Consider the following 22385-nt stretch of genomic DNA (forward strand, 5'->3'; position numbering starts at 1 on the left):
TTAAGACATTGGAAAATGTGTATAAAATAGTGGAATGTTACCAATTACCCATAATATAAACAAATTGATACTATGTATAATGGTCATTGCAGAATTTTGTGATAGATAGTTAGAGCACAGTATCAGCCAGCTGCCAATGTCATCCGATCTATCAGTGCTCTATTGGAAAGTGGGGGCAAGGAACAGTGTTGTGAAATCAAGGTCGATGTAGTGCTTTGCTCGAAAACGAAAATTTAATAAGCAGTGGATGCGAGAAAGTGAAACTCAAGAAAGCCTATGATTTAACCAGTAACGGAACAGTTTACAAAAGGGCATTGTATGAAGGACAACGCCGCGCCGCTACAGTAACAATATCCACGCCATCATGGTAAATCTTATGAAAGGCATCCTTGTTAAGTGGTAAGATAGTCTGTTCATCAATACCTAATCGCACATTTTCATTGTGATATATTTGTACATTACTCATTTGTATTATGTTCACCGTAGGGTGATACATTTGAATGTGTGTGCTAGAAGTGCTGCTTCACAGCCATGATGATGGTCAAGGGTGGTCCGTTGCTGCTGCCCTTCCTGGTTTCTCTTTCTTGTAGAGTCACTTGGTCTGGTAATGTGTTGGAGGTTGTACATTGAGCTATACTTTAATATAAGAGGTGGTATTATTTTAGTTGTGCACACCTACACGATAAAGCATTGGAAAATTGGTATTATTTTAGTTGTGCACACCTACGCAATATAATGTAGCATTAGAAAATTAAATATTAATTTTATAAATTATTATTATAATACATGAATGGGAACTTTCCTGTTATTACCCCACCACAATTTTTTCTTGTATTATTCTGTTGTCTTTGACTTTGATTTTGTTTATCTTTGGTTATTTTCATAAAAGTGGCAGTTGCTGACAAGACTGACGAGTTAAATACCATATGAGGATGGAGCCTTTATTTGTACGACATTTCGCTTATTACAGCTTTTTCAAGTACAAGTTGAGATACATATGCTTGAGATTAAATAAGGGGAAAGGAGGGAACGCCCCCTTCTTCTATTATCTCCTCGTTCCCTCCTTTCCCCTTATTTAATCTCAAGCATATGTATCTCAACTTGTACTTGAAAAGGCTGTAATAAGCGAAACTTTGTACAAATAAAGGCTCCGTCCTCATATGGTGTTTAACTCGTCAATCTTAGGTTAGGTTAGGTTCTAACCTAACCTAACCCAACCCATTCCACTCATCCATAAATACATACGTCCCGGAACCACAATAATCTCTGATGAATGGTGTGTATATAGTACAATTCAGGATCAACATCTTCAAGGAGTGTCGAAATACCAACATCTGACAGTAAATCGCATCCACAATTTTGTGGATCCTGACAGTGAAGCCCATACCCAACATATTGAATGTCTGTGGCATTCTGCAAAGGTCAGAAACAGTCAAGAGGCAATGTGGAACTCATCAAGAGATGCTACATGGATATTTAGCCGAGTTTCTTTGGCGTCACTCATCTTCAATTACATTTGGTGGTGATATGTTTAATGCAATTCTTTCTGATATGGTTGCATTTTATCCACCTACAGATGAAATAATTTTTTAGTTCTTTTTGTTTTCAGTATATTTTTCTAGAAAAGGTGTTCTTGATTTCAATTTTACATTTATATTGTTCAATATATTTGTTTCATTACATTTTGGTGGTGGGGCAATAACAGGAAAATTCCTATGAATGTAGTATAGGATTTTCTTGGCGAAAAAAAAAAAACTCGCTACAAGCAAATTTACTAACGAACAAAGCTGACAGGATACAGTCCAGACGCCATGCCAGTCCAGTCACTATTGGACAATAGCTGTCACGTTGTGGACCTGGTGTTCTACAACTCCAGGTGATGCTAATAAGTGCTGTTACAAAGACAATAGGACTTCCTTGGACTTTATGAGAGAACACAGGGTTCTGCTGCTGTCTGTTAATTGCCCGAGGTACAATAATAATCAGGCTGTCAACATCTGTGACAATGACGGCCAAGATAATTTTTAGAATTTGAGGTACCAAATTACTAAATATAGGTTAGGTTCGGTTAGAATAGACTAATTTATCATCCTTTCATTTCTTCAGCCTGAGTATCTATCAAAACTAACATGGCGTAATCATTTAGCCACCACAACTTCGTTTGTTAATCTGTTTTAGCAACATTTTTGTTGATTTCTGCCAAAAAAAATCGCACATTACATTGATCTATTATAATTTATAATTTAATAATTGATTTTCTATTGCTATATCGTGTATGTGTCCACAACTAAAATTTTACTGGAAAATTAAATATTAATTTTATAAATTATGATACATGAATGTAATATGTAATTTTCTTGACAGAAATAAATAAATAAAAAAAACTTGCTACAAGCAAATCCACTATCAAACAAAGCTGTTAGGATACAGTCCAGACCCTATGTTGTCATCTGGCCAGTCCAGTCACTGTCAGTTAGATGATGGCTTTTATGTTGTGGACAGGGTGTTCTACAGCTCCAGGTGACATTAATAAGTGCTGTATATGGATGATGTTGTGACTGCATGGGGAGAAATGGGCGGGGGGGTGGGGGGTGGGGTAGTGTGTGTGAGTGAGTTTTGACGCAGCCCGAAGGGATTTCTCCCCGTCCTCTCCTTATATGCAAGGGGGGGTCGCCGATTAAATGAAGCGGCCTTGCTGTGGATGTGCTGTGTCCTGCGACACTGCTTCTGACCCAGGGCGGTGGGCAGGGTGCAGGGATGACCCGTCATCCAGGAGGTGCTCAGATGAGAGGAAGGGTGGGAGGGGTGTGGAGTGTATTTAGGGATGAAATGGGTGGGAGTGTTTTTATGCCTTTCCCTTTTTGGCTACCTCCCTTGGAAGGGGGAAAAAGCCTTGGTATATGTATGTATGTACAAAGACAATAGGGCTTCATTGGACTTTTTGAAAAAATAGAGGGTTCTGCCGTCATCTGTTAATTGCCCAAGGTACTATAATTATCAGGCTGTCAGCATCCACGACAACAACCCGGATGATCTTTAGAATTTGAGGTGCCAAATTATTAATTATAGGGTAGGGTATGTAGGTTAGGTTAGAGTAGACTAATTTATCATCCTTTCATTTCTTCAACCTTAGCATCTATCAAAACAGACATGGTGTATTATTCAACCACTTGGTTCATTAGTAAATCTGTTTTAGCAACTTTTTTGTTATTGATTTCTGCCAAGAAAAATGCATATTACGTTCATGTATTATAATTTACAAAATTAATAATTTTCTATTGCTATATTGTGTAGGTGTACACATTTGAAAATTTACCTAAGGGGTTCATCTGGTACTGTTCTCAGAAACCTTTCTAGTTCAGCTTTGAACCTCACTACTGTGTAACTAGACATGCCTCTAATCTCCTTTTGGAGTGAGTTGAAGATTTTTGGACCTTCATTAGGGATGCTGGCTGCCACCATGGTGTCTCTTGCATTGGTGCCCCTTTCTCCTTATCATGTAAGGCTGTAGGTCTTTGGCTGTCGGATCAGGCACCTGTCTCTCCAGGACTTTTCAGATGTAGATGGCCAGATACTTGTTTCTCCTTTGCTGCTAAGAGTACAGGCCCAGTTTTTGCAATCTGTCCCAGTAACTGAGGTCCTTCTGTATCTAGCTGCTGTATATCTCCTCTCCTGTGGAGTGACCATAACTGGCTGCAATAATCTAGCAGCAGCTGTACCAGGGCTTTTCATAGAGTCAGCAGTGTCTCTGGGTCCCTACTGGTGAAGGTTCTCAGCACCTAGCCATCATCTTGACCTTCTTGGCTCTCTCTCCTTCATGGTGCTGGAATGAGAAGTCTTCACTGAGGCAGTCATGATATAGGCGACAAGAGCCAACAGCAGGCTCAAAAATGCTGAGAACTGACTGGATTGCTTGTTTTCAATTTTTTTGTGATATATTTTATTCCTTATTGTTCTGGCTTGTAGGGGCACCCCAAAATATTCTCTAAAATACTGGCTGCATGTTCCCATGCAGTTACTACCCCAGTATAGAGTAAATAATTACTTCAAATTATTCTATGTACTCTAAATCAAGTCTTAGTTCTACAAATCAAGTCTTAGTTCTACTTGGGGTGGGGGGGGGATTAGTGACACGGAGAAAATGTTAAATGAGGGTTGATTACTAAAGGTTTGGGAATTTGGTTCAAGTTTAGTTAAGTTTTGGGTAGATAAGTTGGAGCTAAGAATTTAAGAGCTCATTTGTGGTATAAGGAGTAATTTCTAACATAGAGATGAGAAATCTTGTGTAAATATGAAAATTCCCTCCCCTCTCTCACTTACCTAAGTCTCTATCTCCCTCTATCTCCTTCTCTACCATCACCACCCCATCTCTCCCCCATATATATATATATATATATATATATATATATATATATATATATATATATATATATATATATATATATATATATATATATATATATTATATATCTATGAATATAAAGTGAAGAATGGGTTTAGTTTGATGTTAGCAATGAGAATTTAGAAATAATTTTTGGCCTGTGAAATATTTGTAATCCAGGTACCTTCATTATAATCTGAGAAATAACTTTTCAAACCTGACTGAATTTTTATATTAGAAATCAAGGTTTTAACAAAAGTTGCATTTCAATGGTAGCATTGTAATATGGTTGATTACACTGTTTTCTTTCTTTATTTACAACCTTAACCATTTCAACATATTGAACATTCTGCATGTACATGATTCCATCTATACAGTCTTATCAAGCCTGATTAAGTCATTGTGGTGAGTTACAGCAGCAGTGTTGTCCCATGACTAGTGGTCTTGCAATGGACTCTCAAACTAAATAGAATAATATGTCCACTAACAAATCCTAATCTTGTCTGTTAGCAGGGTTGATGCTGCTGCATCATTCTTAATGTACAGTACATAATGTCATGTAAATAATTTCAGTGATCCTGTGATGAAACAATTCCTCTTGTATTTGGATGAGACACAAGCATTAGGGACCAGATTTGTTCTTGTGAACCTTGACGAGTGCCATCTATTCATTCAGGCTGATATTTTTCAAAGTCTACAGGTGAGTAAATTGAATTGAGTTGATGGTATTTATGAGGGTGGTGTGGAAGTAGCTAGTGTTTCAGTCAAAAGAAAAGACATACTATGTTAGAGAAACGAGTCCAGAAAATTTAGCATTTTATTTTTGTGAAATCCTAAGATACAAGCTAAATGACCCCATCTGATGCATTTATAATTATGGAGGCCAAGGGCATTTGAATTAGTGGAGGCAAACTGTGGGTTTTGTCTCCAATCTCAGGTGACTCTTAACCTAATTGGACTGTATTTGGTGCCTTACTTTGATGGGTTTTATTTGTATTTAGAGCTTTAATCCATCCACATAACCCCCACCACACTTCTTAAACACTTCATCTCAAACACATTTAAACACCTTTGTAGCCTCCATCATACTTCAAAAACACTTCAACTCAAACACATGTTTTGATATTCCTTAGCATGTGTGGGTGTTCTGCTATGTAGTGTAGTGTGTGTGGTATGTTTGTGGAGGCTGTGGCAAGTGTTTGTGTGCCTCTCTTGTCAGGGTGATCCAAGACTTTGAGGGTTTTTTTTTCAGGGTGTAAATGGTCTGTAGGTGTTGTATTTGTGCAGCCTGTAATTGTCTTTAGGGCTTTGTTTTGTATGGTCTGTAGGGTGTTGTGGTGCATCTTAGTGAGAATGGGGACCCATGTTGGGCTCACATAAGTCATTACAGATTGTATGCTTTGTACACTGTAATAATAGTTTCTTTTTTCCAAATGTTGTTCCTGCAGTTGATTTAAGTGCATTTAGTCTTTATGATTGTGATGTATTGTTTGAATGACATGGATTATTGTATGTTATGCCAAGAATCTTGGGTGTATGAGTGTTGTTGATATAAAGGCATGATATGTATTTGTGTTCCATTGTCCAGTTGGTGAGAAGTGTGACTAGATTTGGTTGGGGCCATTTTGAGTCTATTTGCAGTGAACCAGATGTTGAGATATGATTGCAGTATTTCTGCAGCTTTGTGTTACAGTGTATGTAATTATTGTCATCTGCATAAGAAGAGATTAAGAGATTTGTATTTCTGAGGTGTCAGGTGTGGGTATATTGTGCATGTATAGATTAAAGTATGTGGAGGCTAGAACTGTCCTGGGGTACTCCATTCTTAAAGTTTCTAGTGTGGTATGATTGGCCATTATGTGACACATATGCATACCTGCCAGATAATTGACCAGCCATCTTTTGGTATTATTGTGTATGTTTACCTAGTTGTATTATACAGGAAGAGAGCTATGCTTGTAGTGACCCATCATTGTACCTTTCAGTATCTAGTTCTTAAATTCTTTTATAGTTTTTGCACTCACTGTTGCCTCATCCAATTTGTTCTAGATATCTACCACTCTATGTGGGAAACTATTCTTTTTCAGATCTCTTCTATAACTATCCTTTTTGAGTTTCTTTTCATACCCTCTTGTTTTTCTCTTATCCCACTATAATAAATCTTCTCTGTCAAGGACTTCCATCCCTTTCATAATTCTGTAAATGGTCAGTAGATCTCCTTTTTCTCTTCTTTGTTCTAGGGGTGGTAGTTCCATTTAGGCCAGTCTTTGTTCATATGTCAATTTAGAGACTGTTGGTGCCATCTTTGTCGTTGTTCTTTGAATTCTTTATATTCTTTGTTGTACTGGGTGTCCATAGTGTTGCAGTGTACTCCGATTTTGGTCTTATCAGTGTGACTAATATTTTCTTTACCATTTCCTCATCCAAGTAGTCAAAGGTCACTGTCATTGATCTTAGTAAATTGAAGGTTTCTTTGACTATTTTGTTAATATGCTTATCTGGTGACATGTCTTTGCTGATAATTACTCCTAGGTCCCTTTCCGAGTTAAATTTATTTTACTTCCTTTGTACCAATTTTATATTGCCCTGATATTGTATTTTTATTTTTTCCAAACTCCATTATACTACATTTCTTGATGTTGAAGTTCACTTCCCACTTTTGACTCAATTCCCAGACTTTATCCAGGTCTTACTGTAGTGACTTACAGTCTTCTTCTGTACTTACTTTCTTCAGTAGTTTTGCATCATCAGCAAAGAAGTTCAAATAACATTCCACACCTTCATCCATGTCATTTGTATATATGGCAAACATTATTGGAGCCAACAGAACCTTGTGGGACTCCACTTATCATTTCTTCCCAGGTTGAGTTTTTGTCTCTAGTACCACCCTCATTTTTCTCCTGTTCAAGAAATCTTCCAACCATTTCAATAACTTTCCTTGTACACCACCTATTATTTCAATTTTTCTTAGTAGCTTTTTGTGTGGTACTTTATCAAATGCTTTTTGTAAATCTAGGTTAGCACAATCAGCCCTCTGTCCCTTTCTTGCATTATTTCTATTAGCCTCGAGTAAAAGCAAATCAAGTTAGTGGTACGTGATCTTCTGTGTCCAAATCCAAATTGTTTTGGATTCAGTATATTATTTTCTTCCAGATGTTTAATCCATTTACTTTTGATAACTTTTTCACATATTTTTTCAATTGTGCTTGTAAGGGAGACCAGTCTTTAGTTAGTTGGATTTTCCTTGTCCCCCTTTATATTTTGGTACAATGTTTGTATTTTCCAATCTTGTGGTACCTATCCTTCTTTGAGTGAGTAATCAATTATCTTATATATATTTTGTCCGTTAGTTCATCTATACATTCTTTTAATATCCAATTTATTAATCCATCTGGACTGTGTGATTTTCTGACATCAATGTTTATTATTTGGTCCCATATTTCCTACTGTGTCACAGTTATTTCGCTAAAAATCATCGTATTGCTCGAAAAAGTACTTTTTAATTAAAAGCATACAAATAAAGTTTTTACCTATTACAGAAGAATTTATTCAGAAAATTCACTTTTAATTGCGCCTCGCATACCACTTTTCCAAAGTCTAGTTATTCAGAATAATAATATTGTTTGTTTGGCAGCTGTGACGTCACGAACGCGGAATTCCCCGAAGCACATGGGCGGAATGTTTCGAATAGCAGACGCAGTGAAATGAAGACAAAACTGTTTTTTGCCAAATTTGATAAGATGTAGATGGTGGAATTATATAGAATACTGTCAGTATGTTTTTTTTTATGTACATTAAACTGTAAATACAAAAAGTTATTGAAGTCTTGATATCTGACCTTTAAAGGTCAGATATCAAGACTTCTGGGGTATTGGCTGCTCCCCGTCTGGGGTATTGGCTGCTTGTTATTGTGGCAAAGTAGCATGCAGTCGATACTTTAGGGTCTATATGGGGCGCCCCTACGGACCAGAGCCATACATCATTTTGTCTATGATAGAAGAAATTCTGTTCATAGAGAAATGATGACACTTTTATACTACGACTGTCCCTCCGTTATGCTGTCCCCCAACCCCTTGTTGCTGTCCTGTACCATTTCTCTGAGTATTCTCTTTCTGGGATGGGGGAATTCCCTGTGGTGGGGGAAAAGAATACTGCCACCAAGTTTCCCACTTGGATCGTAAGAGGCGAGAAGAAAGGGACGGGGAGAGGGACTAGGCATCCTTCTCCCTGTAGCCCCACGGGGCAAATTCCTAAAAAGGAAAGTGAAGGCATAAGGGGTGCTGGAGGGCCTCGGGCCAGCACCCTAAGGTTTGGGTCTTTTAATGTGCGTGGATGTGGTACAGATGAGAGTAAAAGGGAAGAGATAGGTAGTATGTTTGTGAGAAGAAAGATGGATGTGTTGGCTTTGAGTGAAACTAAGTTGAAAGGGAAGGGTGAGTGTAAGTTTGGGAATGTAAGTGGGAGGTTATCAGGAGTGAAGAGAGGGCGAGGGAGGGAAGGGGTGGCTATTCTAGTGAGTGAGGAGATAGGTAAAGAGGTAGTGGAGTGGAAGGAGGTTTCCTCAAGGATAATGTGGATGAAGGTGAAACTGGGAAAGGAGATGTGGGTCTTTGTAAGTGCATATGGGCCTGGCAGTGAGAAGAGCGTGGAAGAAAGGGAGGCCTTTTGGATAGATTTAAATGAGTGCATAGAGGGTTTAGGAAGAAATGTCAATGTAATAGTACTGGGAGACCTTAATGCTAGGGTGGGAAATGGTCCAATCGATGGAGTGGTTGGGAAGTGTGGAGTTCCAGGAAAGAATTGTAGTGGAGAGTTGATGGTGGAAATGTGTCTAGAAAGAGAGTTGATGATAGCAAATACAGTGTTTCGGAAGAAAGTCAAGCATAAGTACACATGGGAGAGGGTGGTGGAGGGAAGGGTGGTAGATAGAGCGCTAATGGATTATGTAGTGGTAAATAGGATTATGATAGGAAGAGTTAAGGATGTACATGTGCTAAGGGGAGAGGGTGGGGGAATATCAGATCATTTTTTGGTGGAAGGTAAGCTGAGAGTGGAGGATAGATGGAGAAAGAGGAAAGGGACAAAAGGTAGGGAGGTTCTTAGAGTGAACTCCTTGAATGAAAAGGAAAAGGAGAAGGAGTACGAAAAGAAGCTGAAGGAGGAGTGGGAGGGAGTAAAGGATAGAGCAGAGATGGGTGTGGAGGAGGAATGGGGATGGTTCAAGGAGGGAGTCTTAAAGTGTGCAAGGATGGTGTGTGGAACAAGAAGGACAGGGGGAAATAGAAGAAAGGGTAGTGAATGGTGGGATGAGGAAACGAAGAAGGTTGTAGAAGAGAAGAAGCGAGCATTCACAGATTGGTTACAAAAGAGGACGGGGGAGTCGTATGAGACGTACAAAGAAAAGAGAAGAGAAGTAAAGCAAAAGGTAAAGGAGGCAAAGAGGAGAGCAGATGTGAAATGGGGTAGGAGTATGACAGAAAATTTTGAAAGTAATAAAAAGATGTTTTGGAAAGAAATTAAGAGAGGAAGAGGAGGCGAATCAAGTAGGGAAGAAAAGGTAAAAGGTACAGATGGAGAGATGATAATGGAAGAGATGGCAGTAAGGGGAAGATGGGCAGAATATTTTAGGGAGTTGCTAAATGTGAAGGAGGATAGGGAAGGAAAGATAGTTGCAGTGGGAAATGCGAAGAAAATGAGAGTGATGAGTGAGGAGAATGGAGGAGAAATAGGGAAGGATGAGGTGAAGGCAGTTGTAAAGATGATGAAAGTAGGTAAGGCACCTGGTCTGGATGGATGCCATGCAGAATGTCTGAAAAAGGGAGGTTCAGTGATGGTGGACTGGTTGGTGAGGTTATTTGATGTTTGCTGGAGAGAGGGTAGAGTACCGGAGGACTGGAGAAGTGCCTGTATAGTTCCTCTTTACAAGGGAAAAGGGGACAAGTGTGAATGTAGTAGTTTCAGAGGGATTAGCCTGTTAAGTGTAGTAGGGAAGGCTTATGGGAGGATCTTAATTGAGAGGATTAGGAGAGGAACAGAAGGAGTAATTGGTGAGGAACAGTGTGGATTTAGGACAGGTAGAGGTTGTGTAGATCAGATCTTTGTGGTAAGACAGATATGTGAGAAAGCTATAGGAAAGGGAAAGGATGTTTTTTGGGCTTTTATGGATCTGGAAAAGGCATATGATAGGGTAGACAGAAAGGCACTGTGGGAGGTTATGCAGATTTATGGGATAGGAGGAAAGCTTTTGGGAGCTGTCAAGAGTTTTTATGAGAGTAGTAGAGCATGTGTCAGGATTAGAAATGGAGAGAGTGAGTGGTTTGAAGTAAAGGTGGGACTTCGTCAAGGATGCGTTATGTCACCCTGGCTGTTCAACTTATACATGGATGGGGTGGTGCGAGAGGTGAATGCTAGGGTAGTGGGTCAGGGATTGGAGATGGTTAAAGAAAATGGAGAAAAGTGGGAGGTGAGCCAGCTGTTGTTTGCGGACGACACTGCGCTTGTGGCAGGGTCAGAGGAGGGATTGAGGAAGCTGGTGGCAGAGTTTGGGAGAGTATGTGATAGAAGAAAGCTAAAGATAAATGTGGATAAAAGTAAGGTGATGAGATGTACAAGGGGTGAAAGTGGCAGTAGACTGGAAGTGAACATTAAGGGAGAGCGACTGGAGGAAGTGGATAGTTTTAGATACTTGGGTGCAAGTGTAGCAGGAAAAGGTGGAGTGAAGGTGGAGGTAGAATGTAGATTGAGAGAAGCGAGTAAATGCCTTGGTGGTTTAAAGAGTGTAATGAGGAATAGACATTTGGGAATGGATGCGAAGAGGAGACTGTATGAAGGAGTGATTGTGCCAACAGCACTGTATGGGGCAGAAACGTGGAATATAAGAGAAGAAGAGAGAAGGAGTTTGAATGTGTTTGAGATGAGGTGTCTGAGAAGTATGGTGGGGTTTACTAGGCTGGATAGAGTGAGAAATGAGGAGGTGACGAGGAGAACAGGGGTGAAAAAAGATTTGGGAGATAGGGTTGATGAAAGAATATTAGGATGGTTTGGACACATGGAAAGAATGAGTGAAGAAAGACTAGTAAAAGAGGTATGGAAGGCAGATGTGGAGGGAGTGAACATGAGGGGACGTCCTAGGATGAGGTGGATGGATGGGGTGAAGGGGGCTTTGGGGAAGAGGGGAATGTCTGTTGAGGAAGGAAGGGAGAGGACGGAAGACAGAGGTGAGTGGAGAATGGTTGTATATGGATGATGTTGTGACTGCATGAGGAGGAATAGGCGGGGGGGGTGGGGGCCGGGGTAGTATGTGTGAGTAAATTTTGACGCAGCCCGAAGGGATTTCTCCCCGTCCTCGCCTCATATGCAGAGGGGGACGGAGAGGGGGGGTCGCCGATTAAATGAAGCGGCCTTGCTGTGGATGTACTGTGTCTTGCGACACTGCTTCTGACCCAGGGCGGTGGGCAGGGTGCAGGGATGACCCGTCATCCAGGAGGTGCTCAGATGAGAGGGAGGGTGGGAGGGGTGTGGAGTGTATTTAGGGATGAAATGGGTGGGAGTGTTTTTATGCCTTTCCCTTTTTGGCTACCTCCCTTGTAAGGGGGAAAAAGCCTTGGTATATGTATGTATCAAGACTTCAATAACTTTTTGTATTTACAGTTTAATTTACATAGAAAAACATACTGACAGTATTCTATATAATTCCACCATCTACATCTTATCAAATTTGGCAAAAATCAGTTTTGTCTTCATTTCATTGCGTCGGCTGCTATTCGAAACATTCCGCCCGTGCGCTTCGGGAAAGGTTCGGGGAATTCCGCGTTCGTGACGTCACAGTTGCCAAACAAACAATATTGTTATTCTGAATATCTAGACTTCGGAAAAGTGGTATGCGAGGCGCAATTAAAAGTGAATTTTCTGAATAAATTCTTCTGTAATAGGTAAAAACTTTATTTGTATGCTTTTAAAAAGTACTTTTTCGATGATTTTTAGTGAATGGTATATCTGTTGATATCTGACCTTTAAGTGTTCTCACATAATTTGTTCACCCTGAGCACTATCTCCCTCCATGTCTTTCATCCACACTCATTTGCCTTCCTACCTAATGATCAGACAATCCCCTACTCTCTCCCTTGAAAATATATCCAGAACTCCTTTAATCCTCCATTTAGGAACCACTACATAGTCCATTAATGCTCTCCCAACCACCCTCACCTCCACGACCCTTTCTCTTGTACACTTATGTTTATTTATTTTCTTAGACTTTGTTCATCATCAACTTTTCCAAACATCACTAGCATCTGTCCACAACAGTACTTATCTGACACCACAAACCTCCCTACTATTCCATCTATTGGTTCATTTCCTATTCTAGCATTGAGATCCCCAAGCTTATATTACTTGAGGAAGTTTAGATATAGGAGCTGCAGATGCTTGAAGTGGTATAAATGTAGGAGGTCCAGATGGTTGAGTTGGTGCTGATGTAGGAAATGGAAGTTCTTCAGCAGATTGAGCAATCTCTTGCAATTATTCCTCACTCATTATATTTTCTAACACATGGTGAGGTATCTTGTTTGCTGCAGTTTACTCATTTCATATATTGCCTAAAACAAACTCAGTAGGCCAGAAAATCCCCAGGAAGTGTGTACCTATATACCAAAAGGGTTCTTCCCCCACAAAACGGAGGTAACCAGCCAAGGCATACCCCCACCTTCCAACCATGTATGAATGATTATGTTTTATAACTTGCCTTCAAGTTTTAGGCATTAAATGAAATATATAGGTGTTCTAGACAGTGCTGAAATTTCTATTTTTATGGTTATATATATATATGTGTGTGTGTGTGTGTGTATATATATCACAGAGAACCCACTGTCGGAGTAAAAGAAATACTTGAGAGAATGCTAACTTCTATATTTTGGCTGCCAAATACAGCCCTCTTTAGGAAAGCACTTTCCTAAGAGGGCCACAGTTGGCAGCCAAAATATAGAAGTTAGCATTCAATTTTTTCTTTTACTTTGACAGTGGGTTCTGTTAGTGGTTTTCAAACATACCACTATGTTTCTAGTAATTATATATATATATATATATATATATATATATATATATATATATATATATATATATATATATATATATATATATATATATATATATATATGTATATATATATATGTATATCACTTTCTTTGCTTTTTAAGATAAGGGTGGAGTCAAAGCACAACACACATAAAGAAAAAAATAATTGATGATAATATTCAAGGGGGCCAGGAATGAAGGCCAGGTAGGGCAGTTTTCCTTATAAAGCCTTCTCCAACCTATACAAGAATATTTGTGGTGATAAGGCCTCAATTCATGTTTAGTGTTCAGCTGTTGGTACAGGAAACAATGTAGACATGGTGTTAAGGGACTATGTATCTTAGGTTCTCATATAAGCATCTATGCTTTTTTTTTAGCAGAGCTAAATTTTGAATACTAAATGGAAATTGACGGGTATGTTTGGTTTTAGAATGGTATTGCTTATTTATTTGATTACTGTTAAGATGCTATATTTGTCATTTGTTTTTCAGGAATATTTGTCCAGATTTGTAAATTTTTTTAGTTCATTGAAAGTGAGTGATATTTCATATTTCTTCATGATCCCACAGACAAAGATTGATGATCTATATGAGAAAGTGTATTACAATTTAACTGGATCAGGTCATCGGTCATACGATTAGACTGCAAATATGTCTACTAGAGAATCAGGTAAGCTACTGATTGGTTGTTTAGATTAAGTAAAACTTGATATACTTATAGGACAACAAAAATACTAATACAACAAAAGTCAAATAACAGACTTTTGTTGTACTAGTATTTTTGTAAATATTTTAAAAGGTATTGCTTGGGACCCATGGCAGGTGCCTGCATGCGGTGGTCCAGTGAAGCTGCTCATTTTCAAAAGCCATTACAGTGTGCACTCAGGCTGACACTTGGTCTCTGGACCGGATCCAACTGCAAACATGATAGTATAGCTTGTACCATCTATCGTATCATTTATAGAGATAACATTACAGGAGCTAATACCGACTCTTGTGAGACTATGCTAATCACTTTCCTCCATCTTGACATTGTCTTTTACTTTTCTAGTATACCTACCCTTCAAGAAATTGTTCAAGTAATTTACTTCTTAGTTCTCCATTGTGCTCCAGTTTCCATCATAGTTGATTGTGAAGGATTATGTTGAAGGCCTTGTTTAGATCGAGGTACTCAGATATTTTGTTGAAGGCCTTGTTTAGATCAAGGTACTCAGAATCCATCCAGTTCTCTCTTGCAGAATATCAGTCACATTTGAGTAAAAGCTTAACCCCTTCCATATGGTGCCGCACACGTAGGCGTCATGGACTTAGATCTCGGTGGCAGCAGCCAATGCCAGCCGTACGACGTGTCGTAATAATACTCGCATCATAAAATATAGTCACCGCTTATATCGGTCGTTCTCTCTTCACCCGTGAATTTTGATAACCATAGAAAATGCGATTACAAAAGAATTAGAAAGAATGTCATTATGGAGGGGCGACTACAATAAATATAATCAAGACGCCGATATGGCAGCCTCGCGAATACACTCGCTCCCCATGACGCCTACGTGTGCGGCACCGTATGGAAGGGGTTAAAAGGCTTGATACACATGGTTTTCCAGACCAGAAAATGAATTGATTGCTTGTCAAAATGTTTGTCTCTTCAATGTAGTTAACCCACCAATTTTCTACAATTCTCTTACACAATCTCACCATTATATTGGTCAGTGGCAATGGTCCATAATTCAGTATCTCTTTACATGTACAGATTCCCTGCTTCAAGTTTCTCTACTTTTCTCCTAGTGTGGATTTCTTTTCTAAAGACAAATATGAATATAATAGTTTGAGAGAGATCAGCCTGTTTAATGTAGTTGGATAGGTATGTGGGAGGGTGATAATTGAAAGGATTAGGAGAGGAACAGGAAGTAATTGGGAAAAAACAATGGGTTTAGGAAAGGAAGAGGATGTGTGGATCAATTTTTTGTAGTAAGCCAAATATGCAAGAAGTTTTTGGCAAAAGGTAATAATTTCTTGAGCTTGTGGATCTAGAGGTTTATGATGGGGTTAACAGGAAACTATTGTGGTAGGTATTGCCAGATATATGGGATAGGGGGAAAGTTGTCAAGGGCAATAAGAAAAACTGTGACTAGTAGAGAGTGGGACTGTGCCAGAGTTGTTGTATTACCATGGTTGTTCAATGTGTACATGGATTGGGTAATCTGGGAAGTAAATGTGAGAGTGATGGGCAGGGGTATGGGGATAGATTGGAGGGAAGTGGAAGATGAGCCAGTTGTTTGCTGATCACACTGCTTTTGACTGTATCAGATAAGGGTTAAAGGCAGGTAGTAGAAAAAGCTGAAAATAAATATGGGCAAAAATAAGGTGATGTGTACAAGGGGAGAGGGTAGCACTGAGTTTGAGGGAACCCTTAAAGGAAAAAGGCTAGAGGGAGTGAAGAGTTGTATTTAGGGTAACGTGTTGAAAGAAGTGGAGTGGGCCTGGAGATAAATTAAAGAGTAAGGGAAGGAAGTGTCTGGGGTGAAATAGAAACTATAATGAGAAATGGGTATCTGAAGATAAACAGATTAAAAGCTGTGTGAATGGCATGATTTTGCCTACAACAGTGTATGGGGCTGAGATTTGGAACTTAAGGGAGGAGTTTAAATGTGTTTTGAGATGGTGTCTAAGAAATATGGTAGGGCTTACAAGGATGGATAGAGTGAGATATGAGATGATGAAAAGATTGGGGAGGGAAAAAGCTGGCAGGTAGGGTTGATGAAAGAATACTTGGATAATTTGGGCATATAGAAAGATTAGTAAAAAGTGTGGATGGCTTGGGTGGATGGAGTGAACTTGGGAGGGGGGGGGGCAATAATGAGGTGGTTGGATGGGGTGAAGGGGGCCTCCTAGGGTACAAGGGGAATGGCAGTCAACCAGGGAAGGTAGAGGACATGAGATAGGTGTTAGTGGATGATAAATTGACATGGCTCAAAAGGATTTCTTCTTGTCTGTTATGTATTATTGAGTGAATGAGGGGGGGGGGTCACCATCAAATGAAACAGTTGGGGTAAACCAGATCTGGCTGTCAGGCCCTGTTGTTAGGTTGTTGTGCCCTCCTGCATTGCATCTGACTCGGATGGGTAACAAGGATGGCCCTTCATTCACAAGTAGCTGAGATAGAAAAGGCAGCAAATGAATGTGGGATGGCTATCCGATTGTAAGGGGGAAAGCACCTTTTGATATATATATGTACTAAGTGTTAGTACTTACTTATGAAGATACTTATACATTGTATTTGCATTTAACTTGTGCCAAATCAGCCTTAAAATTAATGATCACTCATAGTATTTTTTACCCATGTTTTTACTCTAGAAAGATTACCCAAATGAGTTTTTTCATCCGTTCTAGGTCGTATTAAAGACCTGAGTTCAAGGCGAGTGTTGGACGATGCTGCCAGAAGAAGAAGAGCAAGAAAAGCCCTTGAGGCTCTGGAGCAAGATAATTTCCATGATGACCCACATGCCAATTTGGTTATGAGCAAGAAAGCTCCAAAGTTTGAGGAATCTCTTGACTCTACTAGGAAAGACAGAAAGAGAAAAACAAGGAGTGCAGAATACTTCAAGCAGAGGTAGTTCCTGGGATGCTAGTAATTTTACCATGTCCATCATAATGTCTTACCCTTAGAAGAATGAAATAGTTCCCCTGTACTAGGATTGACTGCAGTTATGTACAGTCATCACTTAATTTGATATTTTATCTCCTTAATATTATTATCATTTATTATTATTGCAGACAGAAGATAGGAGTTAGGGGAGAATTGTTGTATATGGATGATGATGTGATGCATGGAAGGGAGTGGGTAGATGTCAAAATATCATTCACATATAAGCACCCCCCTACCCCCACCCCCATCACCTGCCCTTCCCTTCCTTGGATAATAGTATTATCTATACAGTCACTCTCCACTCATACCTATCTCCTGCCCTCTCCCTTCCTTATTCAACTGATATTTCCCTCTTTCTCAATGCTTCCTTCACCACATCCATCCATCTCATCCTCTGTTACATAAGAACATAAGAAATAAAGGAGACTGCAAAAGACCATAAGGCCTACACTAGGCAGCTCCGTATCCATCACCACCTGTCGTCCCCATCCATAAAGTTGTCTAATCGTTTTTTAAAGCAACTGATAGTTTCAGCGCTTACTACGTGGTTACTAAGTTTATTCCATTCATCGACCACCCTATTTGTAAACCAATTCTTGCCTATTTCCTTCTTAAATCTAAATTTGTCCAGTTTATACCCATTACTGCGAGTCCTGCCCTGTTGTTTTATTATGATGACCTTGTTTGCATCACCCTTGTTATAGCCTTTGATCCACTTGAACACTTCTATTAGATCACCCCGCACTCTGCGTCTTTCCAGAGAGTGTAAGTTTAGGTGCCTAAGCCTCTCTTCGTAAGGCAAATTTCCGAGTCCTTGTATCATTTTGGTCATTCTTCTCTGTACTGATTCTAGTGAATTTATGTCCATTCTGTAGGACGGAGACCAAAACTGTACCGCATAGTCAAGGATGGGTCTAACTATCGCTAGATAGAGTTTAATAATTACCTCTGCACTTCTATTCGTTACCGTCCTAGCAATGAAGCCTAATGCTCTGTTTGCTTTATTTCTGGCAGTAATGCACTGCTTCCTGGTTTTAAGGTCCGGACTCACCAGAACTCCCAAGTCCCTCTCGCACTCAGATTTTTCTAAAAACGTGTCATCTAAGTTGTATCTATTTTCGGGGTTGTGTAGCCCTACGTTTAACACGCTACACTTAGAGATATTGAAGTTCATTTACCATTTCACCGACCATGTTAACAGTTTATTAAGATCATCCTGCAGAATCTGGGCGTCTTCTCCTGACCTAATTAGGCGTCCTATTTTAGTGTCGTCCGCAAACTTACTAACATCACTATTTAACCCATCGTCTAAGTCGTTTATATACATAATGAACAATAAGGGACCCAAAACCGAGCCCTGGGGGACCCCGCTAGTAACATTGCCCCACCTAGATTTTATTCCATTTATGGTGACCCGCTGTTTTCTGTTACTAATCCAAGCTCTAATCCATTCTAACACTTTTCCTCCTATGCCATGGGCTTTGATTTTATTTAGTAGTCTCTGGTGTGGCACTTTGTCGAACGCTTTGCTAAAGTCAAGGTAAATAACATCGTAATTTTCATTGTTGTCTGACGCCTTATATACCTTAGTGTAAAAGGATAGAAGATTAGTCACGCATGACTTACCTTTGGAGAAACCATGCTGTGAATCACGAATTAAATTATGCCCTTCAATGTGTTCTCTGAGTCTATTTACTATTATTGATTCAAACATTTTTCCTATAACCGATGTCAAACTGATTGGCCTGTAGTTGCATATGGTCGATCTATCTCCCTTCTTAAAAACAGGAACAACGTTTGCCTGCCTCCAAGCAGTTGGAACAGAACCAGTGTCTACCGATTTATTGAATATTTCAGTTAACTGGTCGCAGATTTCAAATTTACACTCTTTAAGCATTCTTGGAAAAATTTCGTCCGGACCCGGAGATTTTGTAGTTTTAAGTCTGTCAATCTGCTTGATAACTTCTTCTTTACTAATGCTGATATTAGTTAGGCTATTTTCTTCATCCCCTCTGAAAATCGGATCGCAGTCAGGTATTTTATCTAACCTCTCATTAGTAAACACCGATAGAAAATAATTGTTAAACTCCTCACTCATTTTTTCTTCCGATTCTATCATGACATTTTCATCGTTTTTAATTGGTCCTATTCTTTCTTTATTTTTTGTTCTATAGAGGTGAAAGAAACCCTTTGGGTTGGATTTTGCTTGACTGGCAACCTTGATTTCATAATTACGTTTCGCTGAACGTGTATTCCTTTTAACCAGCTTTGCCATTTCGTTATATCTTGATCTAAGGTGTGATTCCCCGTTTTTTATTTTTACGTAAAGTCCTCTTTTAATTCCGATCTCATGTTTCAATCTGTCCGTCATCCATTTGGGAGTATTACTATTTTTCCGTATTGACTTTAGGGGGATAAATGTGTTTTGTGCATTAATAATTAGATCTGCCAGATTGCTATACATCTCATCCAAAGTACTGACCTGATTTTTGGGCCGTCGCCCCGAATCGACCTGACCCAAGGCACGCGCATCACTCTCTTTGACCCAGACCTGACCTAAGGTATGCGTATTTCTCTCCTTGACCCAGACCTGACCCAAGGTACGCGTATCCTCCTTGACCCACTTCTGACTATCAGCCCCGCAACGAGAATCAAGAATGTTTGAAACGTCCGGATAGTTTTTCGTATTCAATTTCAAATAGGTTTTTATATTGTCAAAGTTTGCTTTCCTGAAGTCTGGTACTTGAACGTTATTTGTACTTTTTATTTTTTCCCAAATAATATTAAATCTTATTTCTTGATGATCGCTAAAGCCTAGACTATCGCCCACTATTATGCTGCTAATTTGGTGCTCATTATTTGTTAGAATTAAGTCCAGGGTATTTTGTCCCCTCGTAGGATCGGTAATCATTTGTTTTAGGAAATTATCCTGCACCACATCTAGGAATTTTTTCGCTTCATGATCTCCTATTAAAGTTTCCCAGTCAATGTTTCTATAGTTAAAATCTCCCATGATTACAACGTTTTTGTACTGGGACGCTCTGTGAATTTCATGAATTAGGGAATCAGTCTGCTCAATGCTAAGGTTAGGAGGTCTATACAAGACGCCAATAATAACTTTCTTATTCTTGCCTATAATCTCTACCCAAATAGATTCCGTACAGTCCTCTTCCTTAATTGAATTGTTGATAATACAGTTTAATGTATTTTTAACGAAAAGTGCTACACCTCCCCCATTCCTGCCGACCCTATCCTTATGAAAAAACTTATATCCTTCTATTTCGATTTCCGGAAGGAAATGTTTATCAGCCATGTTGATCCAGGATTCAGTAATGGCTATAATATCGAAATTTTCTACGCATGCTTTACCTCGCAGCAAATCAATTTTGTTAATTATGCTCCTACTATTTGTATAGTAAACTTTAAGTTTATCTTCCCTCCACCTGCTTTGGTGATTTTTTGTACAGTCCTCTAAGTTGTTTCTATTTCCTAAACTATATTCCGATACTTCCCCCCCTACTCCCACATAATCTACCCGAAAAAACCCTGTAGGATGCCTACTTCTTGCTCAAGGGATTCAGCAAGGAGCCGAAATCCTTTGGGAGACAAGTGCACTCCGTCCCTTGTGTATAGGTGATTCTTACCATAAAAGCGGTCCCAGTTGTCGACAAATGCCCATCCATTAGCCTTACAATGTTTTGCCAGCCTGCAATTCATTGCAATAGCCCTGGAATGCCACATGCCTCCAACTCTACGCCTCGGAAGGATTCCACATACTACAGGAACACCTCCCCTATTTCTGATCTTGTCTAGCGCATCTCGGTACCGCGCAAATAATTCCTCACTCCCTACCTTACCTATATCATTTCCTCCGGCACTTAAGCAAACTACTGGGTCCTTACCATCCCCTACTAGACACTCTTCAATCCTATCTCTAACATCACCTATGCCCGCGCCGGGGAAACACACCTGCGTCCTATGCTTCCTATCTTTGTCGCAGAAAACCCTGTCTAAATACCTCACTTGACTGTCTCCTACTACCAAAATCTTACCTGTGGGCAGGGATCCAGCGTCTGGCCTTTCCTTCTTCTCTTGGATTTCATTAGTTCCTTCTTCCTGCAGATTTGCCAGCACTTGAAACGAGTTATTGCATTTCAGTGGGGCTGGTGAGGACTTTTTTCCACTTTTCCGCATCTTATTTCTCACCGTATTCCATCCATGCTCATCGCTAATATTGCCTTCCGTATCATGGGCCGTCGAGCGGAGAACTCGATTCTCCTCTTTAAGGCACTTAACAGCATCCTCCAAGGCTTCAATTCTACTAAGTAGAGATTGTACCTCTTCGGCGCTGAACACAGTGACACATTCACTCGCCATATCGCTAACTGTTGTCCCCTCAAGCTCACTCCCACCTCTGCCTTCCACACCTCTTATGCTAATCTTTCTTCATTCATTCTTTCCAAGACTAACTCACCCAAACCTCCCACCAAACACCATTAACTCAAAACAGTTCCCAGTAATGGTGCAATATTGTCCAAAAGAATAGAGGTGCCTGTGAATTGTAGGTGACAAAGTACAGTATAAATATGCCACAATTTAACTACAAATAAAAAAAGAAATAGAGTGATATGTATATTTATAAAATATACACATTTATACTTCTCTCCAAAGTCTTGTTGTTCACATTGCATTAAAAGTATTTTATCGCATCATTGGATGTACCTTCTCTTGTACTCCATCAGGTTTAGGAAAAATTTTTCCATGTTGCTTGAAGAGGAGCAGAGCATAACCCCAGATGGGCCTAACTACTTGACAGCACAAGCCCCACCCTCCAAGTTCCCTGAGCGTAAACTGTGTGCTGTCTGTGGTTGTCCAGCTTCATACACCTGTATCCCATGTGGAGCCCGTTATTGTACTACCAGATGCCTCACCACACATGAAGACACAAGATGCCTCAAATGGACAGCATAAAGGAAAAAGATCAGGTTAAGATTTTATTGTGATTAAGGATAGTGTAATAAGATTTTCATACAAAGTATGGAATAAAGAATTCTGTATAAATGTTTGAGTTTTATACCCCAAAATCACAAGTCTGATCACATTGTACCAGAGTATTCACAGTGTATGTACCTGGGCCACTAATCCTCATGAAAGGGGGATGGACAAGTGAAAGCCACACCCACACCAAAAGTAATACACATCATCCTTTCCATGTCAGCATCTGAAGGGTGAATGAAGAGGTCACATACCCCTGCCACATTGCATAGGTTAAACACAGTACAAAAAGATA

At 39.6% G+C, this 22385-nt stretch overlaps 1 protein-coding gene across 1 annotated transcript; it reads left to right on the forward strand.

Moving 5' to 3' along the window:
• Positions 1-114: 114 nt before the first annotated feature.
• Positions 115-22156, forward strand: LOC143018526 (zinc finger HIT domain-containing protein 1). The gene is made up of 5 exons (XM_076173960.1): positions 115-367; positions 4955-5081; positions 14020-14119; positions 16840-17059; positions 21838-22156. The coding sequence occupies exons 3-5, from the start codon at positions 14101-14103 to the stop codon at positions 22064-22066; spliced, it is 468 nt and encodes a 155-aa protein (XP_076030075.1). The 5' UTR covers positions 115-367; positions 4955-5081; positions 14020-14100; the 3' UTR covers positions 22067-22156.
• Positions 22157-22385: the final 229 nt, after the last annotated feature.

Source organism: Oratosquilla oratoria, chromosome 35 (genome assembly GCF_046742065.1).
Source record: "Oratosquilla oratoria isolate Oo_2021 chromosome 35, ASM4674206v1, whole genome shotgun sequence".
Taxonomy (NCBI): Eukaryota; Metazoa; Arthropoda; class Malacostraca; order Stomatopoda; family Squillidae; genus Oratosquilla; species Oratosquilla oratoria.

Excerpts from the sequence above, each read along its gene's own strand:
- LOC143018526 (XM_076173960.1), top strand. Across the intron at positions 17,060-21,837 it reads GCAGAATACTTCAAGCAGAG|GTTTAGGAAAAATTTTTCCA; the intron begins GTAGTTCCTGGG and ends GTACTCCATCAG.